General features: G+C 39.8%; 1 protein-coding gene across 1 annotated transcript in view; it reads right to left on the bottom strand.

Moving 5' to 3' along the window:
* Positions 1-12,768, bottom strand: part of SPON1 (spondin 1) — a 245,692-nt gene that overhangs the window by 129,376 nt on the left and 103,548 nt on the right. Inside the window, exons 4-5 of the mRNA XM_018567996.1 lie at positions 12,619-12,692; positions 12,033-12,155 (exon numbers count right to left, since the gene is read on the bottom strand). Of these exons, the coding sequence (XP_018423498.1) occupies positions 12,033-12,155; positions 12,619-12,692 (197 nt within the window). The remainder of the gene's footprint in view (positions 1-12,032; positions 12,156-12,618; positions 12,693-12,768) is intronic.

The following is a 12,768-nucleotide window of genomic DNA, read 5'->3' as shown; positions in this document are numbered from 1 at the left end:
GCCATAGTATACTGTATTGAATTGCAAGCTTATGGTGGATAATTGATTACAGGAGTACATTTTGCAATGTATCATTAGGAAACTAAAAATACCAAAAAGGATGTACCCTATTGTTCTCTTTTAACAAGAAGCATGTTAAAAGGAGGAAAGGGCAGTGACCAAGCGCATCTCTGTGCTGTTTCCTCATTCACTGTCCAATAACAGGATAACCTGGGCTTAGAAGAAGTGAGTTGAATGATGCTGGCCATCAGAGGACATCAAGCAGCAGAACAAAAGTGCAATGGGGGGGATACAACTCTAAATTGAAGATTAATATTGTAACAAAAGCAGTTTTTTATTGTAATTGTTAGCTGGAGTTCTGCTTTAACATTTTGCTTTAATTACCTTATTTAGTGTCTCCTTAATAATAAACTTTGGAGGTTCTTTGTTATTCACCTTTCAGCCAATTTGTTCACTTAATAATAATGTTATTATACTTTTACCTCCTTCAGCAAGTGAAGAAAACAAACGTGAAAAAAATACTTTAGATTCTCATTACTTCAACCCATCTGCAGCGACATTAATTCCCCTAACCTGGCACAACATAAGAGGCATGCTTACAGCTGCTACCTCTGCAGGCCTGCACCGATCTCTCCCAATAATAAACTGTTTCGGAGCTGTTAGTGATTTAGCACACAAATGTCACTCTATGATCTACTTCATTACGCACATAAAAAAGAAGAAGTTTCCACTTCTAGTCACATAGTAATATGCTCTAGGCTAAATATGAACAGATTAATCTCCCCTGCTTGTCATTATGAATTGCAGCTTTACACCAGCAAGATTTTAGAGATTCTGCATAGAAAGTGGAAAAGTCTAGACAGCTAGTAGAGTCTGCCACGAAAAGTCCTAGTTGCACTGAAACAAAAGCAAAGGGTGTAGAAAGCAGTGATTCATTCAAGCTCTGTCCCTATTACATTATGTATATGAACAGGATATGCCTACTTTCCATAAGCCACGCCCACTTTTGACCCTAAAATTGGGATAGTCCAACACATGGAAATTTCGACGGTTGAATAAAAAGTAATGCTTTCATGTCTATTACTTACGACTGGATGGAAATATTTAAAAAAATTAAAACAAGATGCGCTTTAGTTATGCACTCTCATGTTTCTACATGGTAATGAGATACGTACATACATTTTTTCCAAAGATCAGTAGGCTCTCTGAAGGTATCACCTTAGTAGTCCACACTATACTTCCGGACCATCCAAGGAACCCGTCGCGCACAAACCTTCCAGTATGCAAGAGCAGCAGTAGATTGACCCACATGCTCTTGCAAAATGCCTGTAATGGCGGATTGTCCTTAAACATTTCAGGGACATGTTCACTGTGAAAGTCATCAGACGCTGTCACAGGTCAGCTACACCATTGATTGTCACACCGTTCAGATATTATTTCCTACCCACCATTGCTTTTTTTGGCCCATTGATGCACAGTACTCACATCAATATACAGTAGTTATCAATATAAACAGCTTGCATACATTTGTGAGTTTCAAGTGGAGCAAACCTTCCCAGGAACTCAATCACTAAATAATACTTAAATTGAAGAGAGAGAGAGTCATTGAAAGTAACGAAACAACCATTCACTGTAATGACCTGCTGCCAACTGAAGTAATAGAAGAGAATCTATACAAGGTGCTGTGCTTGTATACCAGTGCTACGATCTGTTGACAAGATATGAAAGTTGAGTCATTAATTTTCATTGAACTCTCAATATACTATCGCCTTACATTTGTCAAGGTGCTATTTTCACAGCTTTTTTTAAACCCTGCTTACCAATATAGAATCTAGGTCATATCAAATAGGTAATTTAGTGGTAGCAATTTTCATTTTCTGTATTTTAGCCCATTGCTTTTAGCTTGGGTAGTTGCAGCATTGTTGTAATATGGATCTTTTTAAAGAGTTAAAAAATGTTTATGTATGCTCTTAAAGCCCGACCCAAACCATGTTTTATAGACTTGAACTTGAGTGGGGAAGTAGAACCTCTGTAAAATTATCATTGCTGTCTTATTGTGAAGCCAACAACAGCAACCTATCCTAATTGCTACTGGATCCCACTGCTACACTGTGGGGTTTGGGACGACAATATATGCATTTGAGGTGTTTTAAGTACCCTCAGCATGGCTGCCAGGACCAATCATGGGCCAAAGGTCCTGCCATCTCCAAATTCTCCACAAGCTGCTCCATTGAACATCACACTAATATAGGAGACATTCCACCAAATATTTTCTTTACACAGTCATATAATATAAAATCCTCTCCTGGCCAGTCACCTGTCTGGGACCAACTACTCTTCAGCCCAACATTATGTAGACTAAATGTACCAAGCTTCATCCAAACCCTAAATACTCCATGTCATGGGACCACTCCATTCTGATTATGCATGTAAGTGTTCAATCTATAGTGTGAAGTTATCCATGCTCATGATCCTCCCTCAAAATATTTCACGTAAAGAGACATAGGGCTGATTTTGCACTAGGCTAGGTACTTGCTGGATAACCAATATGTCTACAAGTTTAGGTGGGTTGAGAAAAAAAATAATTTGGGTATTGAACCCCTGTCTGGGTTTAGAGAAAGGATATGAGCAAGACAGTAGAATGCATATATATGTGTACTGAAGTATATTACAAACTTGTCCCCAGCACTGGATCTTGTGGAGTGTTGAGATTTGAATTTGAGTCAAACTCAAATTCAACTTGAATTTCCAGAGTTTAAATTTGTAAAATCTTTCAAATTACATGGAAGTCTATAGGGGACCATTTTGCTGGAGAGCTGCTAGCTAGACAAGCTATTGTCAACCAAATGGCATGGGAAGCCCTCACTCAAATAGTGTAGGAAGCCTACAGTTGTTTGCTTTGGTTGTAGTTAGTTTTTACTTAAAAAGGACCTTTACCCATATATTTGAAATGACAACACATACACCTTTATACATTTTTTAGTAATGACAATCTACAAACAGATACTTCTAGATATTTGCCAGCTTTTTATTCTTTGCATACCTTTTTTTTATTTTCCTCCACGGTAGCAATTTTTCCTAAGGGCAGATTAATATATTTCCCTTTACTTCATGAAACTCCGGCACATGTGGCTAGGACATGTGACCATGCACATCATCTCAGGGGAGGAAAATGCCTTTCCCTGAAATGCCATGAGATCACAGATAAGATTTCCAAGCAATGCACTGCTGATCTAATCATCCCGGGATGCAGCGCATGGGCACAAATAACATCACTAATGCCCACTAAGACCAGAAAGTAAATGTAAGATTATTTCGCATCAGCATGCAAAGTGGTCTGCTTTAAAATGCTTCTGATACTAGGTGTTAAAAGGGTATCAAAACAGGAGCTTAAAACATATAAGACACTAAGCTTCACATGTTATAGGTGTATTTTACTGTTATTTTAAGTTTCTTAACATGTAGCAGTAACATGTCTCAAAAAATAAGGATACAAAGCAAAAGAAAGTGTGCTGTTTCTTCAGATTTTAGAAGTTGTTATTTTGACCCCTCTTGTCTGAAAATTTTCATCATATATGCCAAAAACATTCAGTTGGAGTATACCTATTCATAGCAGCCCTCCAAACAGCAAAAGAAGAACATAAAACATGGTCTCTCATTAAGTTCAAAACAATTTGAGTTCGGGACAAATGGTAATTCGGCAGATTCACTCATCCCTGGTCATGTGTGACAGTCCCTTGACCAGGGACGTAGAATACGGGAGGGAGAAAGTCTCTTCCCCCAGTGCTAGATTTCCTATGCAGAGTGGCAAAACATGTAATGTGAAAAGTTTTCAGCTTATCATGCTCCCTGTATATAATGGGGTGTGTACAGTATTACAACCAACTAGTCCTATGGCATGTGTCTGTTCCCTGTTAAATGCCTAATGAGGGGATATGGCCAGTAACCTGCCTTGGTGCTTTTGGATGGCCATGCATTGAATCTGAAAAGGACTTGGAGTGATTGGCATGAACATTTTTTATGGTATTTGAATCACAATATTTGCAAAAGCCACATTCCGCGGGATCTGTGCAATAACCAGCTCTGCTGCTGCAGAAATCTTCCACTCATATCTGTACTAACTCATACATAAGTACTCTGGGGAATGGGAAACTCTATTTATAATGTGAAATGTGTAATATAACATATCACTGTGATATATGGTAAATCTTGTATTGAAGGAGATAATTGTGATCAACGATGGAATTTAAAGTGGCCACCTGCTAGTTTTGTGGCCCTATGAGACAGTGAAAAATATCTGAATCAGTGATTTATGAAATACTGCTAGTCTGGGGGCCCATTGAGAAAGTGAAATATCTGAATCAGTGATTTATGAAATACAAAATTGACGTTGATGAATGCTACAGGCTCTCAATGGGAATGTGCAACGCAATTAATGACTATTTTTGAGTTTACGATAAGTGCCGGCATTACGACCAATATTTACAATGCGTAGAATCATGGAGTATTTATTTATGAGACTCTAGCACAAAAAAAAACAGAAAGTAAAATTTGCAGGCTGTAAAAGAAGAGGAATACTACTTACCAGTTCAAACTCTTGCAGAGCACACTGACCGATGACTCTTCAGCATTTGACATATTTCTGGGTATTTTAGAATCCTGTATGCTCCCCACTGCGTTCTTTGGTTCCCCCCTGCAGCCTACAACATCTCTACTGTGTCCCTGCAGAGCTGTAATAATACAGTGGCCAGTGGGTGAAACCACAGTGCACAGTGGGGGGCGCAGGTATCCGACGTACCTGGATGTTTTTTTGGATACTAGGCCAGTGTAGCTTTTCAAATGAAAGAAGATCCGATTCTCCAGCGGTGGGACAAGTTGGTTTTTACCTCTTTCTTAAAGGATGCTTTTTGGACAGTTACATGATCTAGGGCTTTGTAGCACTTTTGAGATGTGGTGTGTTGCGGTAACACCAGCCTTAATGTGCTAATTTTTAACAATATTGCGTGCATTAGTACATTGCAGTGCCATATATTTTAAGCATGAGTATTTTTAAACGATTTTGAAGCTTTTTTGTGCTTTTTTTTCATGCAATTTCCGGTTAGAGTGTTTTTGTTATAGGCAATGGAAAGCTAGTTACTAGAAAAAGGAGACAGTTCTTGAAATGAAACATTTCTTTTCTTGGCATGAAAAATGTGCAGTTCATGCATGTTCAGGCAATGCCATTGAAGTCTATGGGGCCATAAAAAAAAAAAAAAACAAGCACCTGAATCTGCCATAAAAAAAGCTCATGTACTTTATTGAGCTACAAGCATACAAGGCTTAGGTTTGAATGGGCACCAATGAAAGTAATACGATCGTTCATGTTGAGCGCTTCATGCTTTGGAAACATGCCCAGTTGTAAATAGGGGCTTAAAGCAGTTGGTATTTTGAGAAGAAGTCACTAATGACAGCCTACATATACTGTCTAGATTTTCTTTAAAGAAGAACATTATATTCATTCTTGCAATGGGGATACCCGCGCACTGTAAGGGTTACCTGCCCATTGTTGTCTAGGTGTTAGTGGTCTAGTTTTTCTCACCAGGCCATCTGGACCGGCTCCCTGCTTCTGTGATCACTGAAGTATGTCTCCTCTATGCACAGTGTATAGTGTGTGATGACACCAGGATCCTTAGGCCTAGTTCACACCATCCTCCGTGCGTTCCGGCCCGATTGTGGCTGAAATGCACTGGATCGCATTGCGACCGGCTCAGTTTGTTGTGGGGCGAGAGAGGGCGTGTCGGTGCAGTTAAGTGAATGGCACCACAGCCACACCCTCCGGCTGCAATGCAATTGGCCGCACGGGAACGCAAGGCACATCAAGCACTGCGATCCAGTCCTGTCAGAAGAAAATACTGCAAGCACTATTTTTTCTGACTGGACAGCAGACATTAATGTGCCTTGCTTTTACATGCGGCCCAAAGGGTGTGGCTGCGGTACCATTCTCTGCACTGTACCGCCATGCCCCCTCCCGCCCCACAACAAACTGAGTAGGCGGCAATGCAATCCAGTGCGTTCCGGCCACAATTGGGCAAGAGCGCACTGAGGATGGTGTGAACAGCTGAACAGAACTTCTGTTCTCCTGTTGAATGGTCTAGTGACAGGGCCTCTTTAATAGCTGATTGAATTTATTTTACTCGTCTGTAGCTGCTCTTTAAACAAGATTGCTAAGAGCAACAAAAAAACATGCAACACTCTGAAATTAAGCGTGATAATGACAAATCCAGACGCAAGGAACCGAAGAAGCTATTGCAACCCATGTACCTCCTGTTGCACTGTTTTGCCTAATGTGCAAGTCCGCTACATGTCTTTACAACTCTTAATGAACAGCAATAATCACAGCTGCCAGTTGGACGCAAAACTGGATTGTTCCTCGTTTCCAAGTAGAATCACATTTAGCAGAACATATGTTCTGAGTGCACAATGAAACAGACACACAGAACAAAGAGCACTCCAGGCGTTAGCGATTATCAGTCCCGCGCACGGTGAGGTAGGTACGTGCGTACCAGCAGAGAGAAGCCATAATAAAAGCTTCAGCGGTAAACAACATTTCGCTCAGCACATCTTCAGTGTTATTATTCAAAAGCCTTCAGCGGCTGCAGGTTGTTTTGTTGTGCTCTACTGTACAGAACAAAAGTGTGTGGAATATGAAGCTTGCTCGTATTCTGCTACACAGCACTCACAGCAATAAAGATTGTATAACTGTAATGATCAATGCTTTCACTATTGAAGATTAACGACAGGAAACGGTAATAACTCTTTTTTTTTTCTTTTTTTGTTTCTAGTAGTTAACCACAGACAGAACAGAATAGCTTAGATACATAACACAAGTACAACATAGTGTCATTTATAGTCTGATTGTTCTGCTCGACAATCTGCTCTTCTGAGTCATATATCTATATTAACCCCCATATTTAAACAAGATAAAGTGAACTGACAAAGGGATTGTCATCACATATTCCATCACATAAAGAAAAGAAAAAAAGAAAAAAAAAAAAAAGGGGGGAGGAGTTCCTCATCCAAACAGGGACCATCTGGGAGTTGATATGGGCGGTCATAGATATAATTTGCCATATAGATTATGATTTATCCACCTTATGTGAACGGTGGCTCTTTCATAATTTTACCCCCTCTCTCACATCATTCCTTTGCTGTTTTTTCAGTGTTTTTTTTTTTTTTTCCCCCAAGGGGTTCATCAATACCCTCACCCTTGCCATCGCATGGGTTTTAAGATTACATATTTTAATATTCTAATTGTTTATGTGATGGATATACCAGCAATAAAATAAAATAAAAAACAAATAAACAAACCCACTGTTGCAATAAAAAGCAACAAATGATTATCTTCTGCCATCTCACAATGCCCGTGAATGTAAGATTATTACATCATGCTTTTTTCACAATATTGTCTTTGACAGCTTAATGTACTTTTATTGTCAAAACCTTTATCATACTTTTAAATAAATTCCTTTAATAAAAAAAGCATTTCCAGCGTGTTCCTGATGGTAGATTTTTTTATATATAGGGTCTGTATGTAATTGGCGATTTGATAGAAAAGGCCAATAAAAATATGTACAAGAAAATGATTCTGTCATCCGCTATTGAAGTATATAGATAAGACGTTTCATTAAAGAGTTCCCTTTGCCTTCCTAGGAATGGAAGGTCAAATCTTTTATAGGCAACAATGAATCATATTTTAGAAAGGGGGAAAACAGTTGAAGTAATTACACGGACAGACATTTCAATGAACAGCGCCCTTGGCTGACAGATGACCCACTGGGATGATTTTTGCAGCACTGAAGTATACATCATACAGGAGTTTTGTTTGTTCTGCAACATGCCTTGTGGAGATTCAGCATTTATTTAAAAACAAAGATTGCACAGAAACTGTATTCTAATTTCCTACTCAGGAAATGGCAAATCTTTTATCTGATATGAAAATAGTTGGAATCTACCATTTCTCTAAAAGCCTGCAGAACATCATGTAGACCACAGGAGCTTGCCATGTTTTTGCTTTATTGACTTAAAGATGTATGAGAATCCTAACAATGAATTTCTGTTATTCGGTTCCTTTGGGTAAATATACCATTGAAGTATTTTGTTATATCTGTTTGCTAAATGTTGACCATGCAAGAAATTCAGTGAACTCCTGACTTCCTACAATGACTTGACAATGCTGTACTGAAATCTCAAAACAAAGTTATCAGACCTGCTTGACTGAACGTCACCCTAGTACATGAAGTGTGTTACTGGTAGGATCGCCAGGTGAAAAGAAAAGAAGAAACAAAGCTTGAGAAAAGAAAATGCAGCCACAATGTAGCCACCACATTTAAAGTGCAACTGAAGGCAAAACTTATTGTTTAGCTTTGAATAGAGTAGAGAGGGATTAGAACCCCCGTCAGATTTTGGGTTGTCACCAAAACAGGACTTGATAGGAAATCTTCTAACTAGATGCACTAGTTCTGGTGACCCTGCTGACCCCCAAGTATTTCCTAATTTTTGAGGAATTTCTTCTCACTCCCTGATATGGTTGTTGGATAGGAAGTAAAGGGAAAGCTTGCAAATAGGATGCAGGGGGAAACAAAAAAGCTGACAGGGTTATCTCTCACTTATGCTATTTAATTAAAAAAAAAAAAAACAGTGTTGGCTTTAGTTCTAATTTGGTAAGTTGTAATATATTACATTTTTGTTCTTGGGTTTAGAGCCCATCTCTGGGCTCTAAAATCCAAAGCCAAATTAATTCCCTTCCATCCCTCTCTTACTCATTCAGCACTTTTTTTTCCCCTTCTACAACACGTGTCATTCACTTAAGTCTGCTATCGGAATCCCATACTGGTGCTTCTCCGGGTGTGGGAGACCAGTAATCCATTGATGTAGACGTGTTACGTGTTTGGATCCTGGTATGACATCACTGCTGGACATCCAATAGGAAGTGTCTATATCACATTAGCAAACATCACATCTATATCACATTAGCAGTGACACAGAAACCCAAAGAAAGAACACACCTCATATACACAGAAATGGAGAGAAGACTCTGGACTTAAGTGTTGTGTGACCATGAATTTCAGTAAATATTTAGAAGAAGCATTTAGATTTTTTTTAAATGAGATATTAGTTAAAGGAGTGGGGGTGGGGGGATATGTAGTTCAGATTTAAAGTAAACCTGTTGATTATAGGTATACTTCAACTCAATTGCCAGTTTTCTGTTGCTGCCTAATCTAATACGCTGAGCATTCCCAATTTGTTTCCAAACTTTGCATGAAGTCTGAAACCATAATTTTCATACATGTGATCACAGCTATACCTACCCCTTTCCTTTTTATGTCTTATTTTGTTTAATGCTTTTCTGAACAGAGAGAGAATTCAAACAGATTATTACTTATAGATTTTTACATAAAAATTAAAATAGTTCTTGGGGGCAAACATAGATAAAGCTAGGAATGGAAAAACATCCGATGCATAAGATTGCCTCATACCATCCATGCTAAAATTAACTGGGATTCTAGACAACATTTTTCCTATTTAGCAAATTATTATTAGCTTCATCTATCTATGCACTCTATGCACATCTGTCTATCTAGCTATTTCTGGGAGTGGAATTAATTACATGAAAACAACTATCAGAAGATGTCAGGTAAAGAACTAGTGTTATTTTATGTTTTCTCATTTTCAGCAGGCAATTTATAATGTATTACATTAGAACACATCACATTATAACAGTGACGTGCAGTGGAGTCCATTCTCGGTGAGGCATTTCCCCCTGCCCGCCTCCGCCCCACCCATGGCCAAACCCCAACCCACATCTGCCCCGCCTCTAACCCGGTCACGGAGCTGTGTGGAGGAGGAAGGGAGGACCGAGAAGGGACTTACTTGCTCATCACTAGTGAGGCATCGAGTTCGATGTCCTCACTGTTTTTTTTTTCTATTTTTTGATTGACAGCTTGGATCAATGGCGCTTTGCTATTGGTCCAAGCCATCTACAGAGCTTAAGCCCCTAACACAGAGTAGAGGCTGTGACAGCTCTTGCCTCACTATGTTAGGTTACACAAGCAGCTGGGAAGCCTGCTGCTGTGTAACCTAACTGAGCTGTCAAAAGCCTCATGCCACGCCGCCGGTAATTAACAGGCAGCGCTCCATCCATGACAGGTTACACAGAGGGGAGGATTCCCTGCTGTGTAACTTGTTACAAGCCGCTCTGAATGGAGAAAAAGATGTCAACTTCACACTTGAAGCTGACAGCTTTTTCCTCCATAATACTAGGTGAGGCCCTGCCTCCCCTGACCGCACAGCCCTGCATCTTAAGTAATTGAAATAATATAACAAAACTAACCACAGTGCATTGAAGTGTATGTAAACCCAAAATCAATTTTTTTAGCATGTTTGGCATCATGCTTCACTGTACAGTGTACAGATTTATGTTGCAGATTCTTACCTGCAGATCCAACCAGTAATAGCACTCCCTGTTGCAGGTTGACACAGCCAAGCCCGTGTTTAGCTATTAGCAGTGGTATTGTTGTCTAGCTTTGTGCACTTCGTTGGCTGTTTCAGGCTGACAACACTTATCCACTGTCTCACAATTAGCAGCAGCATTGTCAGCAAGCTGTGTGGGTTTTTTCAGTTGCCCATTGGGCTACCTATCATGTCTCCTGCAGAAATGATAGGTAGCCCAATGGGCAACTAAAGAAACCCACACAGCAGGCTGACAATGCTGCTGCAAATTGTGACACAGTGGAAAAGCGGTGTCTGCCTGAAACAGGAAGTGCTGTTACTGGCAGGATGAGAAATTAGAAATGTTGTAACATATTCAGCAAAACATGTTTGCTTAAAAGATTGTATACAGTGAGGCATGCACTGAAAAATTGGTTTTGGGTTTATGCACCTTTGTTATAATCCATGCTAACCAATAAGATTCTCACTTTAATTTTCATTTACTGCAAAGGAAAGTAAACAAGTAGATTTATTTGGTTCCTGTGGATAATTACAATGTAGAACTCTTGTTCTTTCAGCTATTTTGAGAAATGGTTGGACATGGTGCATATCTGATTAGTAATCAAAAGTGTATCTAACCACCTTACGAGTCCTGTGGTAGCTGCATCAGCTTTTTTTTTCAGGCAAAGTACCAGAAATCCAGCATTCTAGTACCTTCCTGTGCACTGGACTGGAATATCAAACAATGTTATCAGCTTCCTCAACTGTCTCATGTGAAGAGGAGAGGGGGAGATGTTTGTAGTCCAAATCAGGAGAGCAGTCTGGGGTGAGAAAGCAACTTCTTCACAGATACAGGCGCGGCGCTACCGCAAGGCAAGTCAGGCGGCCGCCTGAGGGCGCTGCAGGGTGAGGGAGGAAAAACAGGGCATTTTGACAAGTACTTGTACTTGTCAAAATGCCCCGATGTTTGTGCTATGTTTTTTGTTTTTTTTCACTTACCTTCGGTGCGGGAGAGCAGCGGCGAGTCAGCGCTGGTCCAGTGGGAGGAGCTCCAGGTGGGGTCCTAATTTAGCTGGCCGGCGACTGCCAGAGGATCCCGACACGTGCGGCACCTCAGGCAGTCACCGGCCAGCTAAATTAGGACCCCACCTGGAGCTCCTCCCACCGGACCAGCGCTGACTCGCCGCTGCTCTCCCGCGCCGAAGGTAAGTGAGAAAAAAAATCCATAGCGCAAACATCTTGGTATTTTGACAAGTACTTGTCAAAATGCCCTGTTGTTACAGGGGGTCGGTGTCGGGGAGGGGGGCGCAAAAATGCACCTTGCCTGTGTAGGCAAGAATCCTAGCACCGGCCCTGCACCGTTACAATATGATAAGTGAGCATTGTCGCCCCAGGACAGGGAATATGTGACCACCAGAATCACTAGGTGAAAATAAAGAAAAAAAAGCCTGAAAAGGAGAAAAATAATGCAGCCACTACATTAAAGGTCCGGTGAGCTGTAGCATATAACATTTTTGTTCTTGGGGTTAGATATGTAAAAAGTTTAAGGCTAAAAGTAGACTTACTTGGGTAGTCCTTGGCGTGTGACTTCTCTGACCAATTTCCATAGAAAGTTAACCTGTATTTAGCTGTTCCACAAGCACAACACTCGGGCAATGCCTTCTCATTTCCTCCTTCAGATGTGGAATCTGAGAAAAGTACACAATGTACAATGTAATACATGCTAAATATTGTTTTCTACTTCTACATCCCTGTCAAATGGTACTACTACTCAGCCCCTTTCGCTGTCTTTATTCAGAGCTTTGTAAGTCATACATACAATGGTAATATAAAACATTCATGCTCACTATTTAAACAGTTGACTTAAATATATGCTGAGCACATTGAAAGTATTTGTTGATGGTCATGATATACATTTTTTAAGGATGTTTCCCCTGGATGCTATGGAATGCCCTAGTCAAAGCCATTGTCAAATGCAAGCATTCAATACAAATTAAATATAATAAAAAGGTTTTATTATATTTATAGTTTAAAATGTTTAAAATGTTTTTTTGAAAGAGTCACTGCAAACAAAGTTAATCACTGCAATCACTTAAAATATGAGCTCACTGAAGCTAGACTCTCCCTTCAAGGCTATGAAGATAATCTCACCTGGCTCACACATTCTTTTGGTAAGTGATCCCTCATCCTGGAAGTAGATGATTTTCTTTTGCACAATGCTTGCTCTATAAAATACATAAACCAATATTATACAATACATATACAATACTCAAACAAGTACCAAAACCAGTTATTGTGTGA

The sequence above is a fragment of the Nanorana parkeri genome, unplaced genomic scaffold, assembly GCF_000935625.1.
Source record: "Nanorana parkeri isolate BGI_ZX_2015 unplaced genomic scaffold, ASM93562v1 scaffold30, whole genome shotgun sequence".
Classification (NCBI taxonomy): domain Eukaryota; kingdom Metazoa; phylum Chordata; class Amphibia; order Anura; family Dicroglossidae; genus Nanorana; species Nanorana parkeri.
Note: the sequence above shows the minus strand (reverse complement) of the source record. Positions and strands in the feature narration are given on the sequence as shown.